The sequence below is a fragment of the Parasteatoda tepidariorum genome, chromosome 8, assembly GCF_043381705.1.
Source record: "Parasteatoda tepidariorum isolate YZ-2023 chromosome 8, CAS_Ptep_4.0, whole genome shotgun sequence".
NCBI classification, from domain to species: Eukaryota; Metazoa; Arthropoda; class Arachnida; order Araneae; family Theridiidae; genus Parasteatoda; species Parasteatoda tepidariorum.
Genome location: NC_092211.1, coordinates 8131791 through 8151562, shown reverse-complemented (window position 1 = coordinate 8151562; position 19772 = coordinate 8131791). Strand labels below are relative to the sequence as shown.

Below are 19772 nucleotides of genomic sequence, written 5' to 3'. Positions count from 1 at the left end.
AATATCTAAAACAAAACTCTTTAATTAACTGTAACCGTAAGAGAATATGCGTAAGCTGACCAAAAAATTTTTTTTCTGAAAAAACATACATTTTTTTATTGCACTCGATTTAGCGTGCAAAAATAGCCTATGAAATTAAATTTAATAAAATTTCCTACTATTAGGGCCCAAAGACAAATGAACATTTAGAATTAAAAAAATTTTTGCCAATATTTGGCATCACTTGGGAATCATGATGCCTTTAAGTAATTCATTGCGTTAACTTATTACATCCTTCAGGGAAGTCAATGCGACTACAAATTCAACAAAAATAAATAAAAAGAACATTTAGAGGCTTTTTATTTTTAAAATTTAAATAAATAGTTCAAAAGTGTTAAGGTGATTGTAATGTTCCTCAAAATTATTAGAAAAAATAAGGCCATCAAATAATTATCTGCAAATTTAACTTTATGTTTAGTGAGATCTCGATGTATTGTTCTTTGGCATTCTTCCAACTAAATAGCCAAGTTAATCTTTCGTATAAACCATTGTTGGTGACAAGTGCTACATAGAAACTTTTTATATTCTATATAACTATACAACTACACTATCTGGTCAAAAATCTCCGGAAACCCGTTTGCTATGGTGGTGGTAGCATAAAGGTGTGGGGGTGTTTCTCGTGGCTTGGTCTGTGTCCGTTAGTTCCAACGATTGGAAACATGAACTCTGAGATGTATGTGGACAATGCTGCACTCTCAACTTTATGGTAATATTTCGGCCCATTTCTCTTTCTGCAGGATAACTGCTCTATTCACATATCAAGGTTTGCAGAGACGTGTTTTTTTTAATATGCGTCGTTGAACAGCCGACCCAATTTCGGGTTTACGACTGCTAATGTTAAACTCCACAGCCTTGTCATTTTGAACCCAATCCAGAAGACCAGGAAACTCCTGGATCAGTAGTACCCCCAGAGGTATTGATTTGTTATGGGAACATGGAGGACTTTGTGATTTGACAGATTTAACGTGCATCAGTCACCATTTACAACACGGGGAGTCTTCGGGGATTGAACCCACGAATTCTAGAGCAGGGTCCCATTGCCCTACCAACCAGTCTATCTCAGCCTTAGAGACGTGGTTTGAAAAAATGGGTGTTCAAGCAATTGATTGGCTATTCTGAGAGCCCCGATCTAAATCCTATCGAACACCTTTGGAATGAATTTAAGTGCAGATTACGTAGTCATCCAAATCCTCATTGCAAGCACTCACTTCATCAGTGATGGAAGTCAATTCCTATTCAAAAACTGGTCTAAAATCTTCCCAGACGTGTGCAGGCTGTCATCGATGCAAAAGGAGAAACAATCAATCATATTAACATGTGCCTCTGGACACTCCATACCCCAGGTGTCCAGATACTGTTTGATGGAGAGTGTATTACGTCAACACAACTTTCTTGTATTTTCATCTTTACTGAAAGCTAAAGTTACTGGAGAGGAATGGGGAAAAGAGCTTTCTTTAATTATCTTATGCTTAAACGATTCTTCAAATTGTTTGCCGATTTCTTCCTATTGTTTGGTAGAAGTTTTATATGCTTTTAAAGAAACTGATGAGTCTGATGTTAACCTTACCCTTTGAAGTTAAATTCTAATTGTTATTACATCATATTTATCTTTAGAAAAAACATCTGAAAAATACTAAAATTTTCTGATTTTGGGAAATTTTTTTTACTATCTCGAACTTTTAAAATTCTGTCTACGTGACTGTGATAAACTACCAATAATCCGTTTAGAGAAAATTTGAAAATTCAGCATTATTTCTATACCTTTGGTTATTATACTTTTATTTTTTCTAAATTTACTTCGTTTATATTTCTGACAATTTTATTTTTCTTGTTTACTTCTATGCTCAAAATTTTGTTTTATTTTACATTTTCTTTAAAACTAGTGTTATTTGTTTTTGATTAAACATTCTTTCTCTCCTTTATTTTATTTTTACATTCTTCATTTTTATATTTGATATTATTTTCTTAGTCATTGTTATTCTTAAAATCTTTAACCTAGATTTAGGTTCATAATTTGCAATGTCAGGTCAATTTTATAATCAGAAAAATGCCTGTTTTGCATAATCAATCGCCAATTGAAACCCGATACGAGCTTTTAAACCCAAGATTCCGTAAAATCAGAGTTTAAAACATAAAATTCAACTGGTACAGCTGTTTCCAATTTTTAAATCCAAAGTGCAAGTTTAGTTTAATTACAAATTACTGTTCAACAAATTTACAAAGTTATTTCTTTCACTTTAGACATTTAATTTTTAAAAAAAAAATTAGTGCGGATTACATTTGGAATCTTCGACATTTAAACATCGCCTGGGTCGACATTTAAACAGGGTTTATTTATCACAATCGGGCGTTCGTTTCTTTGAAAGTTATCATTTTATCTTGAATGTATCCGGATATTATTAGCTGTAAATTTTGCGGTTGGTCACTTTTTTTAAAATTTATCTCTGTGCTGGGATTGACTCTCAACATAAGAGAAGTTTGGCTTGTTTTTACAATTTTGATAAGCATTGATAATCGTTAATTTTCACACTGTTTAATAAGATTAGGTGGTAATTTCTGAGTTTGTCGTTAAAATTTATCAAATCTGTCACTTTCCCTATGAAGGATTATTTCCTTATTAAAAATGATTCGGCCTATTTCGGGAATATTGGTTTTATTTAAAAACCGTCGTTGAACAGCCGACCCAATTTTTGCGTTTACGACTGCTAATGTTCAACACTGTAGCCTTGTAGTTTTGAATCTAATCCAGAAGACAAAGGAACTCCTGAATTAAGTATTGGGAGAAATTTGCCTTCCTGGAGGACTTTTCGATGGAACTAATCCGCATATGCGTTGCATGGAGAGGAAGACATCGAGAACCTCCCACGGTTAGCCTTACGGCAAAGGAACTCTAACCCATGATCCGTCTACCACAGATGCTATTTCACGTCAGCATTGTGGTCAGTTCAAGATGGATACGGATTCGTATCGACCAGCCTTAGCTGGGAATCGAACCCGGTTCACCTAATTCGAAGGTGTTCGCTCTATCCCCTGACCAATCGCCGCCGTGGGAATGTTGGTTGAAATTTTGGCTTGTCCTGTAAAATTTTGATTTTGTCACGGATAATTGTTATAATTATAATTAACTAGGTTGATTATAAATGGCGGTATCCGGTTTTGATATTGAGGATTTTGTTGTCTGTATCCACAAAATTTTGACCCTGGAACTCTTTGTTTATTTTCGTTTTAAGATACAACAAATAGAACAACATGAGCTATTTTAGAGACAATTACATGCCATTCAATACTGTCGTGCAATTAAAAAAAAAATTTTAAGATAGATTTTGAGAAAAGTGGCTTGATAACTATTTTCTATCTGCTGCTAATGTTATGAACTGTAAAATAAAATTTCAAAAAACTGATAAAACTGAATAAATATTTTAATTTATTTTTTGCAATTGATAGTTTTATTATAAAAAACATGCCAAATATATAACAATCTCAAATTCAAATTTTTCGTCGATTACGTTGATTTTTCTAATGCACAGCAGAATACAGGTTTTGGGTTCTTTGGAAGTCAAAAAGGGTTTAAGTTGAAGGATTAAACCCATCGAAAGAACTGCTATAAATTATTTTTCTACCCAACTCTACCTTTTCGGTAAAATATGAGTTTAAGATTGACCAAAAAATTGTAATCTTAGAAATTCTTGAAGCCAATTGGTGAGGAAAAAATAATATTTCTCCGAAAGAATTACAGTCTTAGCAAATATTTAAGTACAGCAGAACCTCGAAAAAACTTTTGAAATCCTTTAAATTTCTGTTGTTGTTTCTTGCCACGTGGGCAGGCCCGGTGAAACCGAGCAAATTTAAGGCAAAGTGTGCGTTTTCTTGTTTTTCATTGGCGCCATCTGTGGCCAAGAATTCGACTTCTGTCACACCATACGTCACACCCGTTTATAGGGCGGACCCATTCATACATCCATTCATTCATCCACAAATCGTAATTTTGACCTGAATCAGAGAACGATCGATCTCCAATCCAGTACCCCCAGAGGAAACATGGAGGACTTTTGCGACTCAACTGATTTAACGTGCATCAGTCACTTTACTACACGGGGAGTCTTCGGTCGGCGGGATTCGAATCCACGAACCCTTGGACATGGGCCCAGGGTATCCTAGCCCTACCGACCAGGCTATCCCAACCCAAAAGAATATTTTTTCGACGAGGATGGGATACGAACCAACGTGGGCTTTAAATTTTGTTAAGTTATTTAAGATGTAATCAGAAGTTTGTTTTCTATCAGGTCGTGAATTGAACACCAATGTTTGGCCTCAAACATGAATATGCCGTTTTTTTTTCGCTTTCATCTTGATATTTAATTTCATTTGAATTTTGAAACTTTGTATTATTTCCTCATTTTTTTAAAAATCATTTATGGAACTATTTGAGAAATCAATATTAATGAGTAAATAACTTTCAACATTCATATTTAATTTACAAATTTCGTTAAGGTAGTATCAAATTTAAAATAATTTTAATATTATATTTAAACGGAAAAAAAAATTCCAATATTTTACGTATTTGAATCTGATTACCAAGAAAAATAATTTCAACAATTATAAAATTTTGATTTTTTTTAAATGTGTATTTAATTATTTATTATTTTTACTAGAGAACGGGAGTACTGATTTTGATCGTATTTATTTCAGTAGTTAGAAGTTCAGATGATTTGTAAAGAATCACTTCTTTCCGGCGTTATGTGGTTCGGGCACAGAATCGAAAATCAAAAATTTCCTTGATGAAAAATATTAAAATGTAAAAAATTTGTTCATGAAAAAAACTACAGTTAAAATATCGATGAATACATGCGCCGTGGATGAATGCAACATTTTTAAAGAACAACACTTTCTAAAAAAAAAAAAAAAAAAAAAAAAAAAAAAAAAAAAAAAAAAAAAANAAAATTAAGTATTCTTAAAGCTTGCTAAACTCATAGTTTAAATGCAGAAGTAAATCGTGCCAGAAAGAAATATTCAGGCTAACAAAAGTTATCAAAAATTGAAGAAATATTATATTTCTGAAGTACTGTAAAACCATGAACAATAATACTTAGGGCAATCCATTCTGACGTCTTTCTTGAAGTTTCTCCAGGCCCAACTGCCCGCAGCGCCCTCTAGAAACACTTAACAGAAACGGTTAGAGTGCTCATATTTCAACTAGAGCTCTGCGTTTGATAATAATTCAATCATTTTGTTAAAGCTGCTATCAAAATTTATCGCCAACCGAAATTTCGACCATTTTAAAATATAAACAGACTCAAAATTTCTTCTCAGATCCAAAACAGTAACCATGGAGCACATTAATTTCGTGATACATTTTAGCACTACTGATAATCACCATTCAACAGGGCTCGAAAAAACTCAGAAATTTTACCCGACCCCGAGGACGGCTTGTTCAACAATGTACCCGTCCTCCTTTGAAACTGACCCGAAGCTTCTAAATAAATAAAAATATAATTTTCTCTTATTTATTACAAGCATTTATATAAATTGCACAATGAATTAGTAGTTACTAGGATTACAAATACTAGGACTACATTATGCAGTAATAAAGGAAATACTAGGTTACTAATAGTAACCTAGTACTAATAGTAACCTAGTATTTCTGTTATGGAATAATTTAATTCTCTTATGAAATAATTTATTTCTTTTATGAAATAATTTAAATGACAAAGGTCAAGTTATCTGGAATTCCTATTTATCCGAGGGTACTGCGTTTTTTAAAGGAATCAAATATGACGTTTACCAGTTCCACAATCAAGCCAATGATTTACAGAGGTTTCTGCACAGAAATCTTAAAGGAGTTTTCCATTTAGGTAGACGTTCATAATTGCGTTTAACGCTTCTTGTTTAAGACCAGTATGTTANTTTTTTTTGTAAGTTCATTGCTGAAAAGCCCCTTTCAACCACTGCAGTACTCCCAGACAGAGAAAACATCAAACATCAATTCCACCATGCGCAGTATGTATTGTGGGTCATTTTGCTGTGCATTAGGTTTTATAAATAGCTTAGGGTCGGAGGAATGAAGTTTTCTGGTGTTTAACGATGTTATGTATCTTAAATTTTAACGACACCCATTCTTGAGAAAAATTTTCTTTATCTACTCCTTCAAAAACGATTGTAAGATAACAAAAATTGAAAATTTATCACGAACATTAACGGAAAAATGGCAGTCCGCGCGGACGTCGGATTCGAGAAATTCGTTTTTCTGGGAATTTTTGAGCGCCGAGGACGGGCGGAAGGGCGTTTTTTCGAGCCTTGCCATTCAACGTCTTTCAGAAATGATCTGGTTCAGGTGTGGCAAAAAAAAAATTTTTTTTTTTTAGTTAGTTTGAAATAAATAGTTTTTAAATATTTACTAGCTTAATACCCGTTCTTTACATGGGGAGAAATAAAAAAAATCAATTCATCTGTACTGTATAAACACAACAAAATCATACACAAAACTTGAAAGGTATATACCAACACAATTGAAGAGTTTAGTGGAAGAACCCTGTAAGTGATATTTTTAGAATAACGTAAAGTGGGTGCATCTATATGGGTATGTTTAATGCAACTGAATTGCGTTTACCTTCACCTAGATCTTAACATAGCTAATCCACGTTAGCTTTTAGTATGCTTGCATAATTTTTAATTTTAATTTGGACAGTGGTTAAATTAAGTAAGACAAAGGATTATTAGTCACGCATTCTAATAAATTGGTAATAAAATACTACTTTTTTCCATTCGTACCCAGATTGTAATCTCTCTGAAAATATTATTTACCTGGTCTTCAATTAATAAAGGTAGAATAATTTCAATTTTTTTTTAAAAATTGTTATCATTTGTTGCCCTTCCCGGTGACTTCACGTTATTATATTAGGCAAAGCACGTTTTGGGTTCATCCCATCAAAATAAAGATTAACTGTGTTTAGCACCACTCAGAGACTTGTTGATAATGCTCGTGGACAACTCAAGAAAGTCAAAATTTACCAGTATCAAGTAATTTTCTCTGGTACATATTGCTTTCGAGTTGCTGCTTGTCGAGTTTCTACAGTATTGGTTATGAAACTGCTTAGTTTTTGTGCAGTTTTAAAGGCCTGTTTACACGTTCCAAGTTCTTGAATCCAAGAAATTGGTGGAATTTCTCTCTCCAAGAAATTGGATGATTCGTCGACACTATCCAAGTTCTTGAATCTCACTGATGGGTCGGAAGAAAAACTTGCGCATGCGCATTGTTCAGATTCGACATTATAAAATCATGCTTATATGAGTTTAAAATTACTAAATAAATTCAAATAATTACTAAATAAAATCATAATGACACAAATAGACCATAACAGATCAATTTATTTGGACTAAAACATATGAAAACAGACAACAAAAGGACATAATCTGATGCCTGCTTGTTGACGTCACAAAACTTAAGACGCTGATTGGGGTTAAGGGAGTAAAAACTCAGATGGAAAGTAGAACATGCTCTACTACCGTCCAAGGACTTGGACCAAGTACTTGGATGATCGTTTACACCAGGGGTGTCAAACTCGCGGCCCGAGATGAACATTTTTGTGGCCCAATCAATATATCCGACACAAAGTAAAAATAAATTAGAAATGTGAATTAGAAAGTAAACTAGCATATGAAATTATGATATACTTTATTTATAAACTATAAGGATAATTTTAAATTGTACGCTCGAAAATGTAAAATTCTAATTGGCTTGCGGCACCTGCCATTCCAGGGATACTGCATCGCATCAAAAATACGCAGAAAAAATTTCAAATCTTAGAACGGAATTTGAAGCAAGGTTTAAAGATTTTAATTAGCGGGAAAACAAATTTTGTTTGTTTTCGTCGATTTTCTCAATAAATATAGACTTAGTACCCAGTAATATGCAAATGGAAGTGATTGAGATTCAGTGCGACTCAGATTTGAAGACAAAATTCATTGAAGTGGTTATGCCTGAATTTTACAAATATTTACCGGCAAGGTTTGAAAATACTCGAAAATTCGCCTATGAAATTACTTCCATGTTTTGAAGTACTTATCAGTGCAAGCAATTATTTTCTGTTATGAATGGAAATAAATCTCCCGTCCGAAACCGTATCAATAACGCTCATGTTGGGTCAATTTTGAAAGTAGTCTCGGCCAAAAAAATTTCTCCAAAAATAGGAAGGATAGTAGTGGAGAAGAGATGTCAAGTATCAAACAATAATTTAACTTTATATATGTTTATTTCAATGTGCTAGTAAAAAAAATATTTGTTTCTATGAACATTGATTTATTTTTTTTTGCGGCCCACCTAAAGTCAAGCATTGTTTATTTGTCCCAAGTTAACTTTTGAGTTTGACACCCCTGGTTTACACGATCCGAGCTCAAAGCAAAACAAGTTTTCATCAATATCAATCAATCTTCGTCCAAGAACTTGGATCATCTAAACAGGCCCTAATGGTCACCAAATATATCAACATAATATTTAATACCTCTATTTGTATATTTGGTATGCATTGCACATTTGAGTTGTGTGTAAAAGACATTTATCAGTGACAGCAAGCTGAAATTTTAAAAACAAATGGAATTCTTATAAGATCTCATAAGGACATTGAAGTATGACCAATCTTACTAACAATTTATTGTTTATAAAATAAATAGTTGTAGAAAACATCCATTAAAACACTATCTTTATTAACACTAGAAAAAAATGTTTTTTGAAACTACGGAAAACTCGTCGCGGAATATTTTTAAATTCACACCAATTGCCATAATGCCAGTAGTACGTAATACCAAAATTAATTAGGCGTCATCTGCGTATGGTGATATTCTACGGTTTTCCTAAACGAATTTCTTATAAACCTTTTGTCCATTCACTTAGCTTTTGTATTAAAAAAAAAATGTCAAAAATAATTTTGACTTATGATGAAATCAATACAAATAGAACATGTCTAAAAGTAATAAATTAACTGTGCTATTTAAAACTCACGAATCGTAATAAATATATTAGGAATTTAGTAACCTAATGGAAATTAGTAGTTTCAAATGCAAAAGTAAAAAAAAAAACACATCAAAACGTCTCTTGGATATAAGATGAAATTGACAAAAATAAAACAAGTCAAAAAGTGATTGCTCAAATATCGAAATTCGCGTATCGCATGATCATAAAAATATTAGGTTTTTTAAACGCCATGCGGAATTTCTTAGCAATAACAGTTGAATCAAGGAACAACATATACTTACAATAGAATTTGTGCAAATCAAGAAGTGATGATTTAAATGTGATTCAAAATTCTTTGTGTTCGGAAGCGAGCCGCTCATCAGCAGTCGGCGGGTAGCAGGTTGTGCACCCTTGTTAGATTGACGCTAATTCGCTCAAAATGTCGTTCGTTAATGAAGACAAAAACTTATTTTGCACAGTTCGTTACAATTTTTTTAAATATTTTAATATCTCATCATTTTTCTTGTTTTTATATTTATTTCAATTTTGAAATTAATACGTATTAACACGGATGAAATACGCCATTAATCCTTTCAATCCTCCATTCCCTATGTATATTCTGTGGATTAGCTATATTAAGATGTAAGTGAAAACAAAAGCAAATCAGATATATTGAACATACCCATGTGGATGCACGCACTTTATGTTATTCTAAAAATATCTCTTACCTGGTTCCTCCACTAGACTTTTCAATTGTGTCGGTACATGCCTTTCCAGTTTTGTTTTTGATTTCATTATGTTTACACAGTATTGATTGATTAATTTTTTTTTTATTTCTCCTCTTGTAAAGAACGTGTATTCATCTAGTAAAAATTAAAAAATTATGCTTTTCCAGTTAAGTAAAAAAAAAATATTTTTTTTTTGCACCTAAACCTCATAATTTTTCGGAAGACGTTGGAGGGTGATCATTAGTAGTGCTAAAGTGTATCACGAAATTAATGTGCTCCGTCGTTCCAGTTTTTGGTCTGAGAAGAAAGTTTGAATCTGTTTGTGTTTTAAAAAGGTCGAAACTTCGGTTGGCTATAAATTTTTCTAACATCAAACGCAGAGCTCCAATTGAAATTTCAGCATTCTAGCTAATCGGAAAGGTGATCATAACAATGATTGGCTATGAATTTTATTTTACTATGTGAATTATGCCTGTTGAGGTATAAAAATTATCAATACTATATTATTATCATCATACACAGTTCACTTCTAACCATCTATTAACTTCTAACCATCACTTCTAACCATCTAATTAATTGGAAAACTATTCAAAATTTGGATTGTCAATAAATTCTTTTTTATAATAATATAAATAGAAAATCTTCGCGTAATGGTTAAGAAATTATTGATATTTGAAATGTCCTCCAGTACAGAGCTCCATTGATAATGGAAGCACTCTAGCTAATCGGATGGTAGTTGAAATTTCGATTGACAGTAAGTTTCTTGTAGAAATAATATCGTGAAAAATTCCGCATTAGGCAAAATTATAAGGAAATAATTATTATTTAATTTGGCATCATTCTCGAAGCTCTGTATGAGGTTCAAGCACTCTAGGTTTTTTAAAAGTGGCCAAAACTTGTTACCAGTGATCAGTTAACTTTCCGATAATATGGTGATAAAGTCTGATTGTCGTGATCAGGAAATGATTGAAATTTGTATTGTCAAGTACCAAGGTACCTTTATAATGCGAGCACTCTAGTAAATCAGAAAGCGGTTGGAAAATTTAAAGGTGTTACATTTCTTTTGTCAATAATTTTGCGATAAACTCTTCTTGCAACGGCAGGGAAATGATTACAAATATTATTGTAATTCAGCGTAGAACTTCAGTTAAAAATTGAGTGCTCTAGGTAGTTTTTATCTGGTTAGGAAATTTTGGTTGACGATAAATTCTCTTCGCAGTTTCTATTTCTATAAATTCTGGCAACGACCGAGAAATGAAAGAATTTTGCATTGACAAGGGGCACGGAGCTTCAGTACGATAAGTGTTAGAGTTAATCGGAAAGTAATCTAAATTTTGATAGCTTGAAGCCATCGCAACGATAGCAAGATTCCATCTAGTAAATGAAAATTTAGTAAAGTAAAAAAGCCTTTTTTTATAAAGTTAAAAATATTTATTGAAGAGAGAGAAAAAAAATGACAAAAAATAATTTATTTTATTTTATAACCGTCCTTGAACAGCCAACCGAATTTGTGGGTTTACGACTACTAATGCTCAACTCCATAGCCTTGTCGTTTTGAACCCAATCCAGAAGACAAAGAAACTCCTGGATCAAGTATTGGGAGGTATTTTGCCTTTGTGGAGCACTTTTGGAGGGAACTGACTCTCATTTGCGTTACATGAAGAAGGAAACCACGAAAACCTCTCGCGGTTAGCCTGACGGCAAGGGGACTCTAACCCATGATCCGTCTACCACTGATGATTTTACGTCAGCAGTATGGTTTGTGCAAGCCGGATGCGGAATTCGTATCGACCAGCCATAGCTCTGATTCGAACACGGTTCACATCATTGTTAGGCGAATGCTCTATCCCCTGAGTCACCAAGACTCAAAAAATAATTAAAAAAACTTTTGCCTATATTTTGCCTATATGGTTTTGGTTCTGAGATTCCTGCTCTTAGATCTTAAGGTTCATTTTAGTATTTTTTAACCCTTCTTTCTTTATTATTTTATTAGCAAAAAAAAAAAGAAGACTTTTTTAAAAAAAATATTTTCAGTGATGGAGAAAGAGGTTCAATCAGAAACTTACTTCCCAGACTTCTCTGACATTTGTGATGAAAGTTTTCAGTTTTGGGACTTCATGACTCATAAGGAGACTTTAAAGGAGAGGCCAATCGACAACGAAACAACATTTGAGAACGTGAGATCACACAGCGATCATTCCTCACTGAGAGATGACGACTCGCACACATTTTGGGATTTTTTAAGCTCTAGGACTGAAAATACTCAACATTCACCTGATTCGCGTCAATTCAGCGATATCTTTAGTGATAAAGTGGAAAAAAATCTGAAGCCAACTTATGGTTCCAGGGAAACTAATGACGATGTAAAAGCTCGACAAAAACATACTGCATCCGATGAATTCTGGGATTTCTTAAACTCTTCTATAGAAGATAATAAGAATTGTGCTGCAGAAGTTCATCTCATTCCCTGCGGCACTCCTGTTACGAAGGAGCAACTCAACACTTCTTCGTTTTTAGAAACTAGTGCTGCCATACTTCCTCGAATATCTTCAGTTTATTCCCTAAATACAACTCGCTCGGTGGAGGCACTATCCGAAATTATTACCCCACTCACATCTGTTATGAATAACAGTTGTGAGTTCACAGAGGCAACTCATCAGCTAGTAGTTCACAATAATGCACCGAGTGATCATGACATGGTATATGCACAGAGCACAGACGGAGGCAATTTCTCACAAATTCCTCTCAAACACAACACAAATGCAACTCATCAAGTAGAAGCTTACGAAAATCCAATGAATGATTATGAAATAAAATACTACCTTACACAAAACACAGACAGAGGCAACTCGCTCAACAGTAGTTCACATAGCATTCTCAACCACAGCACAGAAACAATCAATCAAACAGTAGCTCAGGAAAATTCAATGAGTCATTATAAATTGGAAAGCTATGCTGACACTTTAAAACTTCAAGATCCTATCAGCAGAAAATCTCTGATATTAAGAGAATCCCCTGCGAAGTTGTCTACATGTACGTCTTGTTCAACACTTTCTTCGGTCAGTTGCAAGATTCAGCATTTAAAACTAAAGGATGAGAATATTTCACGCCCGGAGAATATGGGTGTAAATAATGGTATGGAGCCCCTCTACGTTTCACTACCGAAATCCGAAATGTTACAGAAACCTAACTATTCACAGTTCTTGATAATAGTTAATAATGCTCAACCACAAATAGCTTTAAAGGAAAATGAAGCGGTAAAAAAAATTGAACAAAACATAACTGCTCAGAACTTCTCGTCCACCGAAAACCATTCATTTGCCGATGATAATTTACAGAGTGATTTCCGCTTAGCGGGCTTTAGAAATAATCATGTTTTAAACGTATGCAAGCGAAAAAGAAGTTTCGATTCACCATTTGCTACACCCAATGGCTCTGAAAGCAACTGTCCTATCCCAGTTTCATCCACGCCTTTGGACACAGATACCTTAAATTCGATTTCGGCCCGCTTTAAAAGCAAACAAAATAATTTCTCCAAAATAGTTAAAAAGCAGAATCTAAATCAAAAACCAATCAAATGCATACCATTGGGAAGATGCAAAAATGCCATTCAGCAAACAAATACGCCGATCAGTCTGGAGGCTTATGAAGCAAACGCTGAAAATACTTTGTTGAAACCCTGTAGCACACCCCTACTCAGAGGCGATGGTGAATCAGTGAGAAATGCTGATAAAACTCCTCCATCCCTATCTAAGTCCCAAAGTAATTCCTTCTTGACAGTTACTTTTCCTCAGATTCCCAATTCGAATGCGAAATATGTAATTAATTATCCCAGACAGAGCATTATCCAAAACGCCAGACAGAGCATTGCACCAATTATCCCAAATGCCAGACAGAGCATTACACCAATTATCCCAAATGCCAGACAGAGCATTGCACCAATTATCCCAAACGCCAGACAGAGCATTGCACCAATTATCCCAAACGCCAAGCAGAACATTGCACCAATTATCCCAAACGCCAAACTGAGCATTGCACCAATAGTCCCAAACGTCAGACTGAGCATTGCACCAATTATCCCAAACGCCAGACAGAGCATTGCACCAATCGTCCCAAACGCCAAACAGAACATTGCACCGTCTTCCTGCCAAGTGACAGAAATTCAATACACGTTGTCCAGTGGGATATTTCAAGAACCTACTTCCTCCTCCTTATCCTCGAAGTACAAAGTAGTACCTAAAACGAAAAAATGTCGACGTAAAACGGTGAAAGAACTTTTGGAAGAACGACAGTCTGAAATAGCATCGCTTTCAAAGCAACGAAAGGTCTCGAAACACTGTGTCGGCGAGGCTTCGTCTGAAATCGGTAATAAAATCCATTCAAAAACTGACTGCTATGATGATCCAAAAAATGATGACACTGCTACGCATCATGGAGGTATTTTTATTTACTGTATGCTTTTTGTTTTTACTATTTACTTAATTTTATTGGAGTCTTGCACGAAAATACATTCTTTTCTCGAACTCAACTTATTATTCCAGGAAATGCCCCTCATTCTAATGCTAGCACAACCCGAAAAAAGCTATGAGTAACGTGTTGAGTGCGTTTAACCGCTTCTCTTTGATTGGTTTTTGAAAAAAAATCAACATATTTTTTTATTTCATTAATAAATGCAAGGAACTAAAACAAAACACTCTACACAAGTTTTAAATTGAAATTTTAATTTTTTTATGTGTAAAAAACAATTAATTTACCATCAGTTTACTATCCCGAGTTGTCTCGGTCAAATGAAAAAATTTAAGTATTAGATAGTTTTTAAAACAAGGGACAAAACAATGCGATACTTTCCAAACGCCAATGAAGTGATAAGCTATTTTTTATCGATTTTTTTTCCAGCAACCATCGTGCGTAAAATCGCACAAAACACGTGTGCAGCCCCACAATCCATCAACAAAAATCCCAAGCAAAACTTGGAAAACTTCCAATCCCGGCAGATTTTCTTTTCTTTTGCTTTCGGTCGAGTAAAAACGTGATAAAACAAAATGTACTGACACAACGTCTGAATTTTCTCAGGATAATAAATATTTGCAATAGATGCATACCCGTGTTAACTCGGGATAGCCAGGGAAACGGTTAATGTTGAGCCTAATCAACCCGTATATGACTTGTATACAGTTCTAAGAAACCTCTACATTCATTAAAATGTACTTCTCTGAAATCCATCCTCTCACTCACTAATTTCTTTTTAAGTCGGTACCCTTACTTCTAAAATAACTGGTCCATTTAACGTTTCCACTATTGCATTCAGATTTCGCAGGACCTTTTCTACTACAATCAAACCCCGCTATAGTGAACACGGTTTATAGTGAACTCCCGGATATAATGAACGAAATGTTCTCTCCCGTGCTCTGTTATTTCTTATGGATATAATGAACCAGCGAAAGAGAGGAAGTTGAATATTATAAACTTTTTTCAGTTTTCGACTGATTTATTTTCTTCATTTTTTTTGTTGTAATAATTTTGAAATTTCTACTTGTACAGAAAATAAATACATATCTAAATAAAACCATCTTTAACATGGAATGTTCCAAAAAGCAATTTTTTTCTTGTTTGCTTCAGTATTGAATAGCATTATTGAAGTTGCTCAGCATTCAAAGAATCTTCCAGTATCTGGATAAATGCTTCAAGTAAAAAAAAAAAACAAAAAAAAACAATGAAATTGCTAAGCGATTGGGTGAGACTACTTTCATGTGCACGAATGGCTGATTAGACAGGTTTAAAAAGCGGAAAAACATAAATTCGGGAAAAATTATCGGAGAGTAAATTTTTTTTTTTTTTTTGTACGCAAGACGAAGAGTTATAAAATATAAAAGTTACAACATTTTTCGTTACTACATATTATGTTTCAGTTTCTGTATTTCATTTTATTGTTCAATGATTTAAATAATGTGTCATAAAAGAGCGGATTTAGGAACTATTAATTAAAATTGTTTGCGAAACGGATATAGTGAAGTCCCAGTTATAGTGAACCAAGATTTCGGTTCGTTGAAGGTTCATTATAGCGGGGTTAGATTGCATTTAATTACTTTTGTGAAGATAGATATTATTTGGAGAGAATTATTCAAACAGAGACTTTTTCAGCTTGTCCTATGGATAAAATTATCTCTCTCTTCTTTTTCACCCTTTCTTCCAAGGTTTTCATAGCAGGGTAAAAGAGATAAGGTTTTAGAGGTTGAAGACCAACCTAATGCAATGCCGGACAATACGGATTTTTTTTTCCTTTCTTTTTCTTATTCAGCTGATTCTATCGTTTTTCCTTATTATATATTTTCCTTTCAATAAATCTTATAATAGCAACTATCTGGGTAAGTTGTATGAATTTTAAATATCATACAACTACTTACTAAGTGAGCCGCTCAGAAGCCAATGCGGTTAAGTCCATTTTTTGATATTTTCTGATTTTTGGAAATTTTGATGAAATAAATAATAATCTTCTTAGTTATTAAAGGATTTACTCGTTGGTTACTTTTTTCTAGGTTAGACAGCCCTTTTTTTAATAGCTTCTGAATATATTGTATAATAATTTCAGAAGCCATTGTGAATAAGTCCACCTTTTATCAATATTTTTTTACATAAGCTTTGAAATTAAAATTAAATTCTTCTTTCGATATTTGTTGGTAACACTGAAAAACAAGAAATTCATAGTAACTTCAGGGTTGCCAGACGTAGTATTTTTAATACTACGGTAGTATTTTTTCACCAAAAAAAGGGGTATGGTATTTTTCGTAGTATTTTTTTAAAATGTGGTATTTTTAGTTTTTTTTTTATTTATTTGTTTTATTTTCATTTCCTAAAACAAAGAAAAGCGCCACTCTAGTTTTGAAGTAAAAAACAATTTTTGAAATAATCCAACAGTTTATTTTCTATTAGTCACTGTATCTAGTGATTGTGAAAAATAAAAGTTCGTTTATACTAGTAGACTATATATATTTCTTATCTTTTTCAGCTGCCAAAAGGTATAAGTCCTAAAATTTTTAAGATGCTGTCATTATTTCAATAAATACTTACGTTTTTATTTACACATCCTGTACATATCTTGTTTTTTTGCAGAGTTTACACCTCGAAAAAAGACTTTATACACTTTTCTAATTAAGTTAATAAACCAAGAATTTTAAAAACTAATGTAACAAAAAACATTAATTTTCTCAATTGTTGTGTTTTGGACGCATTGGCTTCTGAGCGACTCATAGTAGCAGTCGTTTTTTTTTCTCTTTTATTTATAGGGAGGACTGATAATAATTGATATTGGTAATTATGAACTGCGCTATAGGAGGGCCATCGAAGACGTGAACTAGATATGAAGTGTGTCGGAAAAAAAACAAAAAAAACTTGAAAATGAAACTATATTTTACAATTTGGGAATTCAGGCTAATTTCTCTCAGGTACCCTGCCACGAGTTTCCTGGAATGAAGTTCCTTCTGGGATTAACGTCTCGTCAAGCGGGATTTTTTTTTTTATTTCGGCACCATGAACCTCTTAGAAACTGTTTTTTCGTAAGAAACTCAACTAGTTTTTTTTTTCCCAGACGGTACTTACTACCTAGAGTCCTCTTTCTAAAGTGGAATGATGATTTTTGAGGACGAAATGAATTCTAGCGGAATTCGTAACGACTAGCCGTGGCTGGGATTCGAGCCCGGTTCACCTCATTGGGAGGCGAACGCTCTATCCCCTGAGCCACCACGTCTCGCGTCGATCTATTTGAGTGGGAAAAAAAGACAGGGGCTGATATGTCTGTAAATGCTGTTATTTCGGGTGTTCTACTTTATATTATAGTTTGTTTTGTTTTGCGCACTTCTTAAAATTTTTTTTAAAAATATATAAAATGCAGAAAAAATCTTATTCTTATAGTAATAAATAAATAAGGGATTAAGGATAATAACTAACTGAATAACAAGCACTCTATACAAAATTCATCGCGTGCCGCTTAAATATCTTTTTTCAAAATTCATGGGCAAATGATACATTTTTGTTTCACGTCACAATCTGTACTCTTAAAAACAAGTAATTACCGTTAGTCTGACAGTTGGTGCCTTAAAGAAACGTTTTGATAGGATATTAGTTTCTAAAAAAATTATTTTTGTCTTTTCTTTTTAAAGTAATGACACTTTTAACGAATCTCTTTCTTTTTCAAATTTTAGCCTTTGACTTTTTATTTATCTTAACATCAGTTTTTTTACATTTTTTTTCACATTTTAACTTTAACTAATCACAGGCAGATAGTCCCTTTTAGAAAATAAAGAAGAAAAAAACACTGTATTGAACGCCTTCAGACCGGCGGAAGGCTCGGAGTTCAAATCCCAGGGATTTATATGGCTGCTGGAGTCAGAAAGGCTCGTTTCATATCATACGATACCATGAGTCGTGAAGGGTGAATCACGTGATCACGGTCCTAAATGTGTAGAAAGTTCTAAAAGAGGATGAAAATAAATGTTTCAGAAAATTGATTCCCTAGTTTCGAAGAAAAGCATCTAAGTTCGCTTAATTTTAGCAGGGGAGGTGTAGGGTCATTTAGAGGGTGTGTCGTCTCTGTTCACTTATTTGAAAAATACTCGAGGTAACATCAGCAGAAAACAATGTTCCTTTCCAAAAAAAAAAATAAGATTTTCTTCCTATAAGCTTGATTAGACATATATTTAAAAGAGAAATAAAATTTTTAAATGACTCATTAATTTCTTATGTAACTCATTCAATTTGTTTCCTTGAATTTATTCTCCCGCTCTTCCCATGAATTCTCTTAGACTTCAGACGGGCATAAATTCTTCTTGACTTCAGACAAATATAAATTCTTTTTTTTTTTTAACTTCAGACGGGCAAACATCCTTTTTGATTTCAGACAAATATAAATTCTTTTTTAACTTCAGATGGGCATAAATTCTTCTTGACTTCCGGAAATAGTACTATGCAGAATTTTGTAGGGGTGGCAAATGAAAATTATAATTTAAATTGTCTCTATGTAGGCGAGATGTCTCATCAGTGGCCACATGAAAAGTCGCTTAGACCAAGGCACTATGATATGTCTGAACTACAGATTGGATTCTTTAAGGTAAGTCGCTCTTGTTACTATTGCAGGAATTGTCATCGTACATAACTTTGGATTCGCTGTTCGTGCGCATTTCAACGGCTACTTTCATTTTTCTAAATTAACTTAATACTACGTTTATTCTATATTTTCTAATCATTGTCGTAAAAATTATATTCAAATAGGACCAGAAATAGCTAGAGACCTGCAAGAAAGTTTCAGATCTCTAGCTATGATGCAGATTTTAATGGTCCAATTTGAAAATAATTCAATTATTATAAAACTTCAATAATTTTAGAATTCAATTATCATAAAACTTCAATAATTTAAAACTTCAATAATTTAAAACTTCAATAATTTAAAACTTCAATAACTTAAGACTTCAATTATTATAAAACTTCAATAATTTAAGACTTCAATAATTTAAGACTTCAATTATTATAAAATTTCAATAATTTAAAACTTCAACTATTATAAAACTTCAATAATTTAAAACTTCAATTATTATAAAACTTCAATAATTTAAAACTTCAATAATTTAAATAAATACAATTTTAAATGTGTATGAGCTGCTAGTCCATAATAGGGAAGGCCATGGGTTGCTATACGATTGTATCTATGATTTACCCGCCTCCACTTTCGTAACTATTGTACTGAATCACCCTATATATTCTTGTTGACTGCTTACCATATATGGCAACGTTACTTTTGAAAAGTAACGAGTAAAAGTACAAGTATTTTTAAAAAAAGTAACGAGTAAGAAGTAAAAAGTTCTTATTTTAAAAAGTAACGAGTAAAAAGTACAAGTAAAAGTATAAGTACTAAGCAAAAAAGTAACGATTTAAAAGTACATTTCTAGGAAATCGAAAATTCAAAGTAACCTAAAATTTTATTGAATAATATTCTTATGTTCTTTAATGTTTTTGCAAAATTGTTGTTATTTATTTAATTATTTTTAATTTTGAAAGTTATGGACATT

General features: G+C 33.1%; 1 protein-coding gene and 1 long non-coding RNA gene across 3 annotated transcripts in view; both read left to right on the top strand.

Moving 5' to 3' along the window:
- Positions 1-19772, top strand: part of LOC139426217 (uncharacterized) — a 189318-nt gene that overhangs the window by 86355 nt on the left and 83191 nt on the right. The window lies entirely within an intron of this gene.
- Positions 1-19772, top strand: part of LOC107454613 (uncharacterized) — a 46491-nt gene that overhangs the window by 3788 nt on the left and 22931 nt on the right. For both annotated transcript variants that reach the window (XM_043051164.2, XM_043051166.2), the window contains exons 2-3: positions 11749-14151; positions 18732-18817. In XM_043051164.2, coding sequence (XP_042907098.1) covers positions 11751-14151; positions 18732-18817 — 2487 coding nt within the window. In that variant the 5' untranslated portion in view covers positions 11749-11750. The remainder of the gene's footprint in view (positions 1-11748; positions 14152-18731; positions 18818-19772) is intronic.